Source organism: Hemiscyllium ocellatum, chromosome 12, assembly GCF_020745735.1.
Source record: "Hemiscyllium ocellatum isolate sHemOce1 chromosome 12, sHemOce1.pat.X.cur, whole genome shotgun sequence".
NCBI classification, from domain to species: domain Eukaryota; kingdom Metazoa; phylum Chordata; class Chondrichthyes; order Orectolobiformes; family Hemiscylliidae; genus Hemiscyllium; species Hemiscyllium ocellatum.
In genome coordinates this window covers 61,637,246-61,654,451 of record NC_083412.1, presented here as the reverse complement: position 1 = coordinate 61,654,451, position 17,206 = coordinate 61,637,246, and the positions used below count along the sequence as shown (strand labels likewise).

General features: G+C 41.8%; 1 protein-coding gene across 1 annotated transcript in view; it reads right to left on the bottom strand.

The window, feature by feature from the left end:
- spag17 (sperm associated antigen 17) overlaps positions 1 to 17,206 on the bottom strand; it is a 225,401-nt gene that overhangs the window by 16,995 nt on the left and 191,200 nt on the right. The window contains exons 49-52 of the mRNA XM_060832789.1: positions 16,595 to 16,717; positions 15,728 to 15,841; positions 3,554 to 3,720; positions 1,205 to 1,401 (exon numbers count right to left, since the gene is read on the bottom strand). Of these exons, the coding sequence (XP_060688772.1) occupies positions 1,205 to 1,401; positions 3,554 to 3,720; positions 15,728 to 15,841; positions 16,595 to 16,717 (601 nt within the window). The remainder of the gene's footprint in view (positions 1 to 1,204; positions 1,402 to 3,553; positions 3,721 to 15,727; positions 15,842 to 16,594; positions 16,718 to 17,206) is intronic.

Sequence of the window (17,206 nt, the reverse complement as noted above, 5' to 3'; positions counted from 1 at the left end):
GCCCACAAAAGCACGAACACATGAAAACAGCAGCTAATGAATTTGAAATACCCTATATAGACAACAAGCAAAACTAATGTCATTTACAGATTACCTTGTGAGAACTGTAACAAACACTACATTAGACAAACAGGCAGAAACTAGCCACCATGATACATGAACATCAACTAGCCACAAAAAGACATGACCCCTCTCACTAGTATCCTTAGATGAGGAAGGACACCACTTCGACTGGGACAACACATCCATCCTAAAACAAGCCAAACAGAGACATGCACGAGAATTCATAGAAGCATGGCAGTCCAACTGGAAATCTACCAACAAACACATTGACCTGGATCTCATTTACCACCCCCTCAGAAAAAGAACAGGAAATGACATCACCATAGGAAATGACGTCACCACGGGAAATGACGTCACCAAACCAAGGAAACCCAAACATATAAAGAGAAAGCGGGTTACACCACCAGTGTTTCATCTGGAGGCTCACTGAAGATGTTCCCAAGTATGGTGACAAAATGTCTGAAAACAAACCTTCCAGCTCAGTGAGCAAACCTACATCTAGATATGTCACATTCCTTCAATGTCACTAAGTTCAAAGTCTGAGATCCCCCTCCCTAATGGAATTGTGGATCTACCTATACAAGATGGATTGCACTGGTTCAAGATGGCAGTCCAATCTCTTCAAGGGCAACTAGGGATGGGCACTAAATGTCAGTCAGCAACACCCATATACAATGAATGGTTTTTGTTAGAAAGTAAAATTAGTTTCTCTTGGCCATATCAGCAATGTCAAAATAGAAGATGAAAATTGACTGCTGCATAAGTGTTGACCTGTTACCTCACTGTTTCCTTACTGATCCTTAGTTTTAGCTGTCATTTGTGCACAGAAATTATAAATTAGATCATAATCAAGTTCTCAGATGCTCTTGGTGAATAGGTGCAGAGCAGTATATTATTATACTGTTTCACTAGTGACACTTAAAGTAAGTTCTTGCTGGTGTAGAGTAAATATGTCAGTGTGTTATCCCTTCAATATCAACTTAACCTTGCCAATAGTCAAGCATTCATCCCTATTTTCCCCTTCAAAATGATGATATTTTCAATTCAAGTGTGGCAGTTTTCAGGTTAAAAATAAGCAAAATGAAGTAATTTTATTCTCATTTGTGTTTGGTAAGTGAACATAAGATACAGAAGAAAATACCTGCATGTGTCTATTCCAACATTCTTCAGCTCGACAGTGTACGCATAGGTAAAACCCTCTTGAAGGACACCAAAGTTCACCTTTCTTGGAAAAAGTTCGAAGCCTCGAATTGGTTTTGTTAACATACCACCTGCTATGGGGCCAGCAATTGATACTGTATTGACTTTTCTTCTAACTGGATCTTCAATAACAGTAAACTGCAAGGAATAAATGTAAAATCTTTAGAGGCAATTTAATATTAACTGCTTTGTAGAAATTGTCACTTGAGTTGACCGTGTCAAGTGACTTAATAGAAGACAGACTTCCTTTATCTCAATGTTAATGTGCTCTACTAAACAGACAACAATGGGACCTGCATGAAATCAGTAGGGTCTGTCTTTAAATATATTTAAAAAATTGGATTTTGTTGTTTCTAACTGCAATTTTCATTATGTCCATAGGGTAAGTCATTATAGAGAAACCTTGTGAAGACGGTGGGAAGATGTTCTTTGATCAAACCAAGCCATTTAAGCTATGATTCCTTTCTGAAGGGACTCTGAAGAGCACCCACAAGGAATGTGTAGACCTCTCTATGCCTTGGCACCTAGTCTTTCCTTTCACAGAGCCTCTCTCAAACATCTTTAACCGTAGCTGCAGTATCTAGAGAATTTACAAAATTAAAACCAATGGAATCAGAAATCTAACAATTTATTTTAAAACCCTAGAGAGGAAGTCAATCAGGATCTTGGGATTTTTCAGCTCATGGTACCAAGTAGATTGTTAGAACTATCTCAATAGTGAGTATAATTTTCTTACTTTTCTCCCTTTTATTTTGTGATTTGTAGCTATTTCTGGGAGGTTCCTTATATATTCTACAGTAAAGATAGATGCAAAATATTTATTCATTTCATCTGCTCCCTTTGTATTTTTCATTCCCAGACTCACTTTCTATAGTCCAATACTCACTTTGTTAGTTCTTAGTTTGTAAGTATCTATAGAAACTCTTACTTTCTGTTTTATATTTGTAGATAGTTTCTCTCCTTGTTAATCCTTTTGTCATTCTTCGTAGTTTTTATATTCTGAACTATCAATTTGTACAATTATATGCTCTCTGTTTAAGCACTTGGACCACTGTATATTGTTTAGTTGCCTTAATTAAGGAAGAATGAAGAAGCCATAGAGGAAATGTAACAAGGATCCACCAGATCGATTCCTAAGATAGTGGTATTAGCCTAAGAGGATGGATTTAGGAAACTGGCTCTTTGCCTTCTAGAGTTCAGATGAATGAAGGGTGATCTCATTGAAACATACAAAATTCTTATAGGGTTAGACAAAACCAAGGTACAAGTTTCAGAATAAAAGTCTGGTGAATCTTTGGAATTCTTCACTCTACAGAACTGAGGAGGTTCAGTCAATAAGTATGTTCAAGGCAGAGATCAAGAGATGTGTGGATGTTAAATATATCATGGTATGTGCTCATTGTGCAGGACACTGACATTGAGATGGTAGATCAGCCATGGTTTGTATGAAAGATGGAGTAGGGTCATGGGGAAAATGGTCTCCCAATACCTCTGTTTTCTGTATTCTAATGATCTAACACATCAGAGGCAGTGGACCAGTTTGTGACAGGTAATGATGGTGAGGTACAGCTGTGGGTTGCCTGCATATGTTTGGAACTTGGATGATCCCACTGAGGGGGCGATAACGAATACAAAGCAGTCAAGGTGGGACTCCAGAGTTAACACCATGACAGCAGGAAGAGAAGCCATTGTATGTGGCTCACTAGCATGATTAAACAGGAATGTAACCAATAGCAAGACTACTGAACTCGACAAAATAAATGGGAAACATTGGAGGATGTTATAGAGGTGGAGGAAGAAGGTAGTCTTTGCGATGGCTAAGATATAGGATTGGAATGTGTGGTCATCCAAATGAAAGGCTGAAGCTACATTGAAAAGGATGAGGTGGGATGGCTTGCTATATTCACATGAGACATCATTTGTGATTTTCACAAGGACTATTCCAATGTTATGGAAACTGCATTGAGATGTTTTAAATGAGATGACATATATACAGATACTGTAAGCCTGAAACATTCAGGTCAGAGAGAGAGGCAGAATTAACATCTCAGGATGATGGTCTTTTATTAGAACTGGGAAATTTTGAAATATAATAGGTTTTCAATAAGGAATTGGTGGGAAAAGGGGTAACAGGAAGCACTGATGAAAGATCATCAACGTGAAACATTAACTCTGTCTCTGTCACAGATGGTGCTGGACTAGCTGTATATTTCCAGAATTTTCTGTTTTTATTATGTCATATGGATGTCATTTAATTAACACTAATACATTTATTCAGCATAACTCTTACCCTTTGATTAGGTTGTGAACCTGGTTTTGAGCTTAAAATGGCTGCTGGGAGTTTTATTTTCTCTCTCCTTGGCTGGTTAGCAGCATCAATTATCAGGCTTTTGTTGAAGATGATGTTATTTCCATCAGCTGGTAGCTCTTCAGGTCTGTATTCCATCACTCCATTTTCTTATTAAAGTGAAAAATATACATAACACTGTCAGACTAGAACACTATTTAAGATTCTTTCTTTTATGGCAAGAAGAATACTGAAATTAAAAAAAAAGTATATGGTGTATCTTAAATTAAAACAAACTCTTTTATATATAACTTCATTGATTTTGAAGAATTTCATGATTACCCACTAGGTGAAACATTAAAAAAAATTACCCTAAAACTGGTTTACGTAGCATTTATAATTTCAGTGCTAATACAATGGCATTGCTGTTGTAAGCTGAAAATGTGTTGCTGGTTAAAGCGCAGCAGGTCAGGCAGCATCCAAGGAACAGGAAATTCGACGTTTCGGGCAAAAGCCCTTCATCAGGAATGAGGAAAATGTGTCCAGCAGGCTAGGATAAAAGGTAGGGAGGAGGGACTTGGGGGAGGGGCGATGGAGATGTGATAGGTGGAAGGAGGTTAAGGTGAGGGTGATAGGCCGGAGTGGGGTGGGGGCGGAGAGGTCAGGAAGAAAATTGCAGGTTAGGAGGGCGGTGCTGAGTTCGAAGGAATCGACTGAGACAAGGTGGGGGGAGGGGAAATGAGGAAACTGGAGAAATCTGAGTTCATCCCTTGTGGTTGGAGGGTTCCCAGGCGGAAGATGAGGCGCTCTTCCTCCAACCGTCATGTTGTTATGTTCTGGCAATGGAGGAGTCCAAGGACCTACATGAACTCAGATTTCTCCAGTTTCCTCATTTCCCCTCCCCCACCTTGTCTCAGTCGATTCCTTCGAACTCAGCACCGCCCTCCTAACCTGCAATTTTCTTCCTGACCTCTCCGCCCCCACCCTACTCCGGCCTATCACCCTCACCTTGACCTCCTTACATCTATCACATCTCCATCGCCCCTCCCCCAAGTCGCTCCTCCCTACCTTTTATCTTAGCCTGCTGGACACATTTTCCTCATTCCTGATGAAGGGCTTTTGCCCGAAATGTCGAATTTCCTGTTCCTTGGATGCTGCCTGACCTGCTGCGCTTTAACTAGCAACACATTTTCAGCTCTGATCTCCAGCATCTGCAGACCTCACTTTTTATATTGCTGTTGTAAGCACATTTTATGCCAGATTCAAACTTGGTGAGGGCATTCATGTGGGTATTAGAACTGACATACAGATCAGTTGCATTGCATCAATACTCAGGATGTAACATTGACGTGATATCACCACTGCCATTTTCAGCTTCACCAATCCAGTTACCGCCATGCCAAAACATACACGGCTCATGTTTGTTGTACAGCAGTAAGAACATATCCCGCACCAACACTAGTTAATATACAATTCCTTTCAGTTTAATTGTTGATTAATTTCAATTAGTTCTGTTTGAGGCTGTGGAATGACTCGTGGTCTACAAAGTTTATCAAAGTTGTTTAAGACAAGGAGTGATAATGCTCAGTGCATGCAGAGAAGATCTAGGCATTGACATCAAAGATTCAGGTCAGACTAATTGCTATCAGTGCTGTAGGTACCATCTTTCTTAATGTAGGAGAAAGTGAGGACTGCAGATGCTGGAGATCAGAGTCAAAAAGTGTGGTGCTGGAAAAGTACAGCCAGTCAGACATCTGAGGAGCAGGAGAGTTGATGTTTCGAGCATAAGCTCTTCATCAGGAATGTGGGGGATGCCCCAGGGGGGTGAGAGATAAATGGCGGGGTGGGGGGTGGGGAAGGTAGCTGGGAATGTGATAGATAGATGAAGGCAGGGAGTGATGGTGATAGGTCGGAGTGGAGGATGAGTTTAAAGGTAGGAAAGAAGATGGACAGGCAGGACAGTTCAAGAGGGTGGCGCTGAGTTGGATCTGGGATAAAGTGGGGGGAGGGAAGATGAGAAAACTGGTGAAATCAATATTGATCCCATGTGGTTGGAGGGACCCAAGGCAGAAGATGAGGCATTCTTCCTCCAGGCGTCAGGTGGCTAGAATCTGGTGGTGAAGAATGCCCAGGACTTGCATGTCCTTGACAGAGTGAGAGGGAGAGTTAGGTGTTTCACCACAGGGCTGTGTGTCCCAGACATGTTCTCTGAAACGTTCTGCAAGTTGACGTCCTGTCTCCACAGTGTTGAGGAGACCACATTGGGAGCAACGGACACAGTAGACATGCAGGAAAATCTCTGCCAGATGTGGAAGAATCCTTTAGGCTGCAGGGAGGGTAGTTGAGCAGAGGCAGCAAAATAGAGGTTAGGCTGCAAAAAGAACTCTCAATGAAAAGCCTTATCCACCTGATGTTTTCTGGAAGCATTTCTCCAACTCCACCTCAGCCAGATACAGTTTGTCTTTTGTCTCTAGTTTGTGGAAGAAGGACTAAGAGAAATTTGCTGCCTCTTGCAATTCGACTTGCAACTTCAGGGAATGGCAAGTTCAAATGTTGTTGGTAGCTGTAAGGGTAGGAGGCCTTAATTTCTTCACATTAAGACTCGCCAGACTGGAGCAAGTGACATTCATAAGTTGTCCCAGTTTGTTGTTAACTGCTGCATTGGAAAGAAGATAAACTAGACAAGCTATACTGGAGGGTGCTGCTCAATGTGCTCAGCCTGGCCAGACAGGAATTGGCAAAGTGTGTATGTAACTTTGCAGTAAATGTCAGGCTTCTCCAATGATATGATCAATTACTGCCAAGTAATTTTGTGGCAGCTACAATGAAATGCTGAGTGTGGTTGGTGTGCAAATATGCCCAGCATATTATACTGGTGCATGCCTGTTAACTTTGCTGCTGTAATGGTGATGCATTTAGTCAATCCACCTTTCTCCATATTTAAGCCATCATTTCAAATCAGTGGAGGATTAGTGGGCAACAAGAAATATCTTCTTAATACCTGGCTCTGTGACTTTGTTCCGCAAGCCTGTCATTACCAGCTCTCTCCCCATTCAGTCACCTACTCTCACTCTTTTTCAGACATCCCTTGGAATTGAGGATGACTTGCTTCCAGTCTAGTTTGATGGGGTCCGAGATGGCTGAGAAGTCCAATAAAGAGCATGTGGCGAATGTGCACCTCTTACAACTTGACTTATTCTTGACGTGTTTAGTCCCTTCCCAAATGAGCTTTTGCACTTTTATTGGTCACAAGTCAAACAAAGGAAAGCAGTGACCATATATATCAGTAAGGCGGCTAAACCCGAGACCCTACAACTGTAGTGTCTCCCACCCGCCCTCCTCCTCTAACCTAGTTAATAAGGTCAGGTTCATTCTAAACTTCCTCTATTGAATATAAGTTTGTTATTAATTTTATAGCAACTTGAACTAAGCTTTCTACTTTAGTACTGAGTGGGTGTTCAGATAAATGGGGTATGGATGATAGGGCAGTTGCTTGCTCCTCCTGCAGAATGTGGCAGGTGGGAGACATGGCACACGTCTCCGCTGGCTACATCTGCAGGAAATGCACCCAATTCCAGCTCCTTGAAAACCGTGTTAGGGAATTGGAGCTGGAGCTGGATGAACTACGGATCATTCAGGAGGCTGAGGGGGTAATTGAGAGGAGTTACCGGGAGTTGGTCACTCCTAAGGCTCAGGACAAGGATAAATGGGTTACAGTTAGGGGGAAGAAAGGGGACAGACAGACAGTGCAGAGATCTGTGGACATTCCCCTCAGCAATAAGTATACTGTTTTGGATACTGCTGAATACTACCAGGGAATAATACCAGGGAAAGCCATAGTAGTCAGTTCTCTGGCACTGAAGGGAAGGGGGCAGAATAGAAAAGTACTCGTGGTAGGGGACTCGATAATTAGAGGAATCGACAGAAGATTTTGTGGTCAGGATCAAGATTCCCCGGAAGGTATGTTGCCTCCCTGGCGACAGGGTCCGGGACGTCTTCGATTGGGGGTATAAGGTTCTAAAAGGGGAGGGGGAACAGCCAGAAATCTTGTTAAATATTGGCACTAATGATATAGCCAGGAAAAGGATCGAGGATATAAAAAGTGATTTCAGGGAGTTAGGATGGAAGCTGCAAAGGAGGATGAACAGAGTAGTGTTCTCTAGTTTACTACTGGTGCCACGAGATAGCGAGGCGAGGGAGAGGGAGTGGCGCAGCTTAACACGTGGCTGCGCACCTGGTGTAGGAGGGAGGGCTTCAGATATATAGATAATTGGGATGCCTTCTGGGGAAGGTGGGACCTGTACAAGAAGGATGGGTTGCATCTGAACTGGAAGGGGACCAATGTCCTGGGTGAAGGTGTGCTCGAGTAGTTCGAGAAGGTTTAAACTAGTATGGCGGGGGGTGGAAACCTGAGCTGTATACCGGAGGTGAGAGTTGATGCAGATGAGGCAATAGCAAGAGGTAGACCAGCTAGTGGGAAGGATTTTCCTGGGAAGGAACCAAGGGATCTGTTAAAGTGTGTTTGCTTTAATGCAAGGAGTATCAGAAATAAAAGTGATGAACTTAGAGCATGGATCAGTACCTGGTGCTATGATGTTGTGGCCATAACAGAGACATGGGTTTCTCAGGGGCAGGAATGGTTGCTGGACGTTCCATGGTTTAGAGCATTTAAAAAGAATAGGGAGGGGGGGGGGAAAATGAGGAGGGAGTGTAGCACTACTAATCAGAGAGGGTATCACAGCTACAGAAGCTTCTATTGTCGAGGAAGATCTGCCTACCAAGTCACAATGGGTGGAAACTAGGAACAGCAAGGGAGCAGTCACCTCTTTAGGGGTTTACTACAGCCCCACCAATAGCAGCAGGGGGATGGAAGAAAGCATAGGTCAGCAGATTTTGGAAAAGTGTGGACGTAGTAGGGTTGTTGTAATGGGTGACTTTAACTTTCCCAATATTGATTGGAACCTCCTTCAAGCAGAAGATTTGAATGGAGCTGTTTTTGTAAAGTGTGTTCAGGAGGGTTTCCTAACTCAGTACGTTGATAGGTCGACGAGGGGAGAGGCCATTCTAGACTTGGTGCTCGGAAATGAGTCGGGGCAGGTATCAGATCTTGTGGTGGGAGAGCATTTTGGTGATAGTGACCACAACTGCCTCACATTCTACATAGATATAGAGAAGGAGAGGATTAGGCAAAATGGGAGGATATTTAATTGGGGAAGAGGAATCTATGATGCGATTAGACATGAGTTAGGAAGCATGGACTGGAAGCAATTGTTCCATGGTAAAGGCACTATAGACATGTGGAGACTGTTTAAGGAACAGTTTTTGTGAGTGATGAATAAATATGTCCCTCTGAGATAGGCAAGAAGGGGTAAGATAAAGGAACCTTGGATGACGAGAGCAGTGGAGCTTCTCATCAAAAGGAAGAAGGTAGCTTACGTAAGGTGGAGGAAGCTAGGATCAAGCTCAGCTCTAGAGGATTACAGGCAGGTGAGGAAGGAGCTCAAAAATGGTCTGAGGAGAGCCAGGAGGGGGCACGAGAAAGGCTTGGCAGAACGGATTAGGGAGAACACAAAGACGTTTTACACTTATGTGAGGAATAAGAGAATGGTCAAAGAAAGAGTAGGGCCGATCAGGGATAGCATAGGGAACTTGTGTGTGGAGTCTGAGGAGGCAGGGGAAGCCCTAAATGAGTTTTTTGCTTCTGTCTTTACGAAAGAAACGAACTTTGTAGTGAATGAAACCTTTGAAGAGCAGATGTGCATGCCGGAATGGATAGTGATAGAGGAAGCTGATGTGCTGAAAATTTTGTCAAACATTAAGATTGACACGTCGCCAGGCCGGGACCAAATTTGTTCTCAGCTACTTTGGGAAACGAGAAATGCGATTGCTTCGCCACTTGCGAAGATCTTTGCATCCTCGCTCTCCACTGGAGTCGTACCTGCGGACTGGAGAGAGGCAAATGTAATTCCTCTCTTCAAGAAATCCCTGGCAATTACAGACCAGTAAGTCTCATGTCTGTCGTCTGCAAGGTGTTAGAAAGGATTCTGAGGGATAGGATTTATGACCATCTGGAAGAGCATGGCTTGATTAAATGCAGGCAACATGGCTTTGAGAGGGGCAGGTCATGCCTCACAAATCTTATCGACTTCTTTGAGGATGTGACTAGAAAAGTTGATGAGGGTCGAGGTGTGGATGTGGTGTATAGGGACTTCAGCAAGGCATTTGGTAATGTTCCCCATGGTAGGCTCATTCAGAAGGTCAGGAGGAATGGGATACAGGGGAACTTAATTGTTTGGATACAGAATTGGCTAGCCAACAGAAGACAGCGAGTGGTAGTAGAAGGAAAATATTCTGCCTGGAAGTCAGTGGTGAGTGGTGTTCCACAGGGCTCTGTCCTTGGGCCTCTACTGTTTGTAATTTTTATGAATGGCTTGGATGAGGGGATTGAAGGATGAGTCAGCAAGTTTGCAGACGACACAAAGGTTGGAGGTGTCGTTGACAGTATAGAGGGCTATTGTAGGCTGCAGCAGGACATTGACAGGATGCAGAGATGGGCTGAGAGGTGGCAGATGGAGTTCAATCTGGATAAATGCAAGGTGGTGCATTTTGGAAGGACGAATTTGAAAGCTGAGTACAGGATTAAGGATAGGATTCTTGGCAATGTGGAGGAACAGAGGGATCTTGGTGTGCAGGTACATAGATCCCTTAAAATGGCCACCCAAGTGGACAGGGTTGTTAAGAAAGCATATGGTGTTTTGGTTTTCATTAACAGGGGGGATTGAGTTTAAGAGTCATGAGATCTTGTTGCAGCTCTATAAAACTTTGGTTAGACTGCACTTGGAATACTGCGTCCAGTTTTGGTCGCCCTATTATAGGAAAGATGTGGATGCTTTGAAGAGGGTTCAGAGGAGGTTTACCAGGATGCTGCCTGGACTGGAGGGCTTATTTTATGAAGAGAGGTTGACTGAGCTCGGACTTTTGTCATTGGAGAAAAGGAGGAGGAGAGGGGACCTAATTGAGGTATACAAGATAATGAGAGGCATAGATAGAGTCGATAGCCAGAGACTATTTCCCAGGGCAGAAATGGCTAACACGAGGTGTCATAGTTTTAAGCTGGTTGGGGGAAAGTATAGAGGGGATGTCAGAGGTGGGTTCTTTACACAGAGAGTTGTGAGAGCATGGACTGCGTTGCCAACAGCAGTTGTGGAAGCAAGGTCATTGGGGACATTTAAGAGACTGCTGGACATGCATATGGTCACAGAAATTTGAGGGTGCATACATGAGGATCAGTGGTTGGCACAACATCGTGGGCTGAAGGGCCTGTTCTGTGCTGTACTGTTCTATGTTCTATGTAACCCCATGAGTCAACAGGAATGTTGATCCTCTCAATAGATGCTTTGATGTAATCAATAAAGCATTTCTTACAAGAGGATGAGTTCTGAATAGAGCCTTTGCTTTGGGAGTGTGGTGTCAGCCATACAAATAACATGTCCCATCAGTGCAGCTTATTTTTGATTCAGTGATTGACAGGTCGATCTGGAAAATGGCTCTGCTGTTTAACTGGCTTTGTTACCAATGGATTTGGAAGATTTTGCACAAACCCAACTGGCAGCATTTCTCCAGTGCTTTGAGGTGCAATTATGGGTTGTCCAAGTCTCTGAAGCATATTGGATCAAGAACGTGGTTGCTGTCTGGTGATCTATGATCTGAGTTTGGAGTTTGAGATCCTGGCTGTCAAGTACTCTTTCACTCAGTCAGTTTGAGGTTGAACTGGCACCAAGCAGAATGGGGCGTGAGTGGGGGTTGGTTGGAACTATACATTTAGGGGCGGCACGGTGGCACAGTGGTTAGCACTGCTGCCTCACAGCGCCAGGGACCTGGGTTCAATTCCCGCCTCAGGCGACTGACTGTGTGGAGTTTGCACATTCTCCCCGTGTCTGCGTGGGTTTCCTCCGGGTGCTCCGGTTTCCTCCCACAGTCCGAAGATGTGCGGGTCAGGTGAATTGGCCATGCTAAATTGCCCGTAGTGTTAGGTAAGGGGTATATGTAGGGGTATCGGTGGGTTGCGCTTCGGCGGGTCGGTGTGGGCTTGTTGGGCCGAAGGGCCTGTTTCCACACTAAGTAATCTATCTAATCTATTATTTTTGTGTTTAGTGGAAGGCCCATTTTTAAATATGCTTCCAAGTAGGAGTCCTTCGAAAGAGCTGATAATGACCTGGTGCTCAGGTTCTGTGTGATCATGAACACAAGTGTCATTGTCAGGCTGAAACAACAACATGGGACCAGCATGAATTACAAGGAGAGCCATTTATTCAAAGCATCACAGATGAGACCAACTGGGGCTCTGGTGTAACAGTTTTGCTGCTTGGATCATTGAGAAGGGGCCCTCATCTGTGTTTCAATAATTAGTGAACTATTATAATCTGCACACACTGCCATAATGAGGGTAGGGTTCTTGTCACCAAGCTGCAGGATGTGAATTAACATATGTAGCAGTACTAAATTTGTGAAGCTATGAATCTTAAACGTAGGTGTGTATCACAGAGAATGTTCAAGGAAATCCAAAGATATTTAAGTCTTTTTCATAAAAATGCAAAGTGTAAGAAGATTAGAAAAGGAAGACCTTTTAGACATCAAAAGGATAATATGTGTGTGTGGAAGCAAATGGTGTAGGTATAATTCTTCATTAATACTTCGCCTCTGTCCTTCTATAAGAGAGGGATGATTTAGGCATTGCAATTAAGTAGAAGTATGCAATGTTGGATTGGATAAACAAGCTCAAAGAAAATATTTAGGGACTTAGCATCTTTGAATGCAGATAAATTGCCAGGAACAGATGAAACATTCTTCAGGTTGCTTAGAGAAGGAAGGGAGAAAATAGTGGAGGTTCTGATCATCATTTTTTAGTCGTGTTTGACTACAGATGTGGCATCACAGGGATGCTAATAGTGTACCATTGTTTAAATAGGGAAGAAGAGGTAAATATGGAAGTCAGTCCAAACTTGGCGATAAGCAAATTCTGGAAAGCATTCTGACAGGCAGTATACATCAGAACTCAAAACAACATGGAATAATCAAGGATAAACGTGGATCTTGTCAGACTATCCTGACTATGTTTTTGAGAAGGTGACAAAGACGCCCAAGAGCAGGTAGGGAATTTAAGGTTGTCTTTTGATGAAAAGTAAGAGCACATGGAAATCTAAGGGGAGATTACATATAGGATTGAAAATTCACTCAGTGGCAGGAAGCAAAGGTTATGGTTAACAGATGTGCTTCTGACTGCCAGGCTGTTTACAATAGGATTCTGCAGGGTTCAATACTGGATCATTCACTAATTGTGGTTTATATCAATGGTTTATATTATAAATGCAGGAGGCATTTAAAAAAAATTCTGGAGGATATAAAAACTGGCTGTGTGGTTGATAGTTGGAAGATAACACTAAATTACAAAATGATATCAATGGACTGGTTAGATACGTAGAAGAACTGAGAGTTTGTGTATCTGGACAGGACTAACAAGGACTCTGCATTCATGTTCCTGAATGTATGGAGAGGCAGAGAAAACTACAGTCCCATATCCTAGACTCTGAAGGTAGCAGGAACATAGATCAAAGAACATTATGTTCTATGTGAGGATCTAAAATTTGAATTTAGGCTGTTGACAGAAGCAACAAGTATATGTGGATTTTTATTAACCACAAAATGGCTTTTCAATTTAAAATAACAGAGCAAAATGGCTGCAAGTAATGATTTGACTCTGTGAACTTGAACTGAAAGTTGGTTGTATTTAGAGATAAGAGAGAACAACAGATTTTTCATAATATGAATCATAAGACAGTGATTTGATTTTTGAACTAACCTTGAACTGATACCATGGGATGGTGATCTACGTAAACTAAGAAGCCTTTCCCAAGGAATATCATTGGATTAACCTATTGTCAATCATGTCACTATATTACAGTTGATTGGACTTTTCTTTTAATTAAAAGCCCTTTCCCAGGAAATATCATTGGATTAACCTGCTGTAAATCATGTCACCTTATTATATGTGATTGGTCTTTTCTTATAATTAAGGCTGGACTATCTCTTAAAAAAACATAAATAATGTGTAATTTTCTAATGTAATTGTGCCATTTCTCCACGGAGCACAGAAACTTTTAACCTCTGTGTTGCTGGACCAATCTGCACCAGGCTACTTTATTTATTAAACTGGTAACCTTGCTTTAAACAGACCGCATTCTGTTGATTCTTTTGACCAATCTCGAACCAAGAGCCACCTTTGGAAGGCTCTAGATCTTCAGCAGTATACGCCCTTCGGTGCTTGATGTTGCGCCGACCTGTGAAACCAACCTCAAACCCTTCTAACCCACTCTATTCCATTTTCATCCATATATTTATCCAAAGACCATTTAAATGCGAGTCTACTACTTTTGCAGACAGGACATTCCCCGCCCTTGCTACTTTGAGTAAAGAAGCAACCTCTGACATCTGTCCTATATCTATCACCCTTCAATTTAAAGCTATGTCCCCTCATGCTAGCCACCACCACCTGAGGAAAAGGCTCTCACTGTTCACCCTACCATCCTCTGATCATCTTGTATGTCTCCATTAAGTCACCACTTAACCTTCTTCTCTCTAATGAAAACAGCCTCAAGTCCCTGAGCCTTTCCTCATAAGACCTTCCCTCCTTACCAGGCAACATCCTGGTAAATCTCCTCTGCACCCCTTCCAAAGCTTCCACATCCTTCCTATAATGTGGCAACCAGAACTGTACGCAATACTCCAAGTGCGGCCATTAGATAAGGTGGTTTAAGAAGGGATACAGAACAACTCCTTTCATTGGTCGAGGCACAAAATGTCAGACCAAAAAAGTTACTTTAAAAATTTACAAAATTCTAGTTACGCCACCATTAAGAGTAACTGCTCACAATTCTGGTCACTTTAGAAGAAAGATAAAAGAAGAGAATTTATTTTTACAATAGGGTGGTGAATCTTTGAAATTCTCTACCATGGAAGGCTGTGGAAGCTTAGGCTTCTAGTCCATTTAAAGTAGAGGTTGATAATATTTTGTATATCAATGGCATAATGGACTGAATGTCCTATTCCTGCGGTTGTACTTAAAAAGATTTCAGAGGGCAATTATGTAGATATTGCTAAGAATGGAGAACTTTAGCTTTTTTGTGGAAAGATTCTCAGAGTGAGATGTCTGGAATCAGTCACAATGATTGCCTCTTCCCACTGCCCTTTTTGTAACTCCCTGGAAGTCCTTCTAGACTCATGATGGAAGAGAACATTTTTTTAGCCCGTAGCTGTAGCTGACAATCTTTGAACACATTTGGTCTGTTGCACTATTTTCACTCTTGCTCTTACCCCCAGAATGTTTTTTCAAACAGTTCTAGTCTTTGCTGCATCCAGACTATAGGAGTCTGGACCTTGCCTATAGGAGTATAAAATTGGCTTTAAACAGGGCCAGTTATGTGCAGCTAGCCTCTCATGTGTTAGCCCTCTGCTGAAACTTACAACCATTCAGCAGCATACATAATATCATACTACAAGCTTGCTGTTATTTAAATTAATATTTATATATAGGAGGCACGATAAAGAAATTAGCAGATGATACAAAAAACTTGCTGTGTGGTTGCAGCATACTTTGTATCAGGCCGCAAGCCACTGCAATTTATATTCATGGCAAAGATGCGCAGGTTTATTCAAAATACATTTTGCTGTACCTGCTTCTCTATAAGGTATGTGTGTCTAATGGCATGGCTAACAGATTGGATAACACTGCAATGAATAATATGACTATTTAGCTCCTCTATTTGTCCTCCTTTCTGCTGAAGCTTTTACACTCAATTATTGACATGGCTTCCTTTGACACTGTAAGAGTTCTACAAATTTGTATACAACTTGGTTCAGAATCACTTGTCATGTTTTTGTTTGCTTATTGTGATCAGATTTTATTTTACAGTAATTTCTCAGTCAGCTACTGTCTTAGCTACTTTATTACTTCGCAACAGTCCTATTTCCATGCTATCAAGAAAAGCTAAACACTTACTTTGCCTTCAAGCTGCCTCCTGACAAATCAGTATTTATTAAAAATTAGAAGAAAAGCTTTTTAAAATTTGCCAACATCATATCTTTCTCTAAAATATGAATTCATAAGAGTTTGGTACTGACTTGAGGCAATGTCTTTCAAGACATCTGCAGGAATAGAAAGCGGTTTGTGCAAGAAACAACAGTTGTATATCTTCTCAGATGGTTGCTCATCAGCTCTTCGTGTAAGGCAATGTGCTGCAATTTAAGAAAATAAAAGCATCATGGGTTAAATCACAAACAAAAACAGAATTTGCTGGCAAAACTCACCGGGTCTGGCAGCATTTGTGTGAGAAAGCACATTCAACATTTCAAATCTGGTAACTCTTCATCAGAACTATTTTTGTGTCAGATCTCCAGTATTCGCAGTTCATTGTTTTATTTAATGAGTTTTATTACTGTTGCTCAAGTTCAATAGTCATTTGCGTTTTAGTCTGTTGCAATGATCCTGTGAGAGTGATAGCCCTTGATACCAAGGCCGCATTTGACTGAGTGAGGCATTACCCTTGCTCAATGCCCTTGTTCAATCATGCAAGATGACAGCAAACTAAGGGAGTCCCTCTCCACAACTGACAGTCTGTCCACACTGGTTAACTATTTGGACTAGGCTAACTGTCTGACCTCAACTGGAACTGACATAATTGCAGCCCAGGCAGGAATAGGCCCTGAAATGGTCAGTTATTGTTTACCTAAGGGCCTCAGTTGACAGTGGAATAGGAATGTAGAACTTCAGCCTTCCCACCTGGAACTATCATTGTAGAGGTCGGAAGATGATGAGATTCTGGCTGAACCAACCTCTATAATTAAGTTCCCTTCCCTCCTCTGGACTTTAACATTCTGCCCAATGTCATGAACAAATAAAAGGAGAGGCAATTTTATGATTCTTCTGTAAAAAGGTCCCAAAATACCAACTTACATGAATAATCTAATTAATTAATTCAAGATTCTTACTTGGAGCAGAATGACATGAAGGTGTCATTGTCTGTGGCTGTTGAACATTGAGTCTCAATGGACAAGTTGCCTTTGCCTCTGTTTCACAAGTAGAGGTTTGATTAAGGAGCCTGGAACAAGTATCTGATGAGCAAACAGAAGCAGAAATTTTATTTTCAAAGATTCCTGCTGCAATGAAAATATTATATAAAACATACAAAATTGCACACTTAACTAATTAACATTTGTAAACTGAAATCAGAATATCTCAGGCAGATATATTGATAGGTGTCTCAGGTAGCTCATGAGAGAACAAGATTTGTAGATCAGATCATCATGACACATTTGGAGGCCATCAGATAAAATTTGCAACGATATCAGCCAAGGTGTTTAGTGGCTAAATTCAGCAAAGGTAGGTGTCAGGATTGGGAGGTAGAGACTGTTACAGAAAATGAATATAAATCTGAATGGGCATAGTGAACTCCTACCACTGGCCTATAATAATCATGATATGCTGTTTGAAATACTGTGGCACTGGATTTTCTGTGAACAATATCACAAAAAGTTTGTACGTATTTTCTTCTTTTCTTTCCCTTAGTTTCTTGGCACATTTAGTGCATGCTAAATTCCATA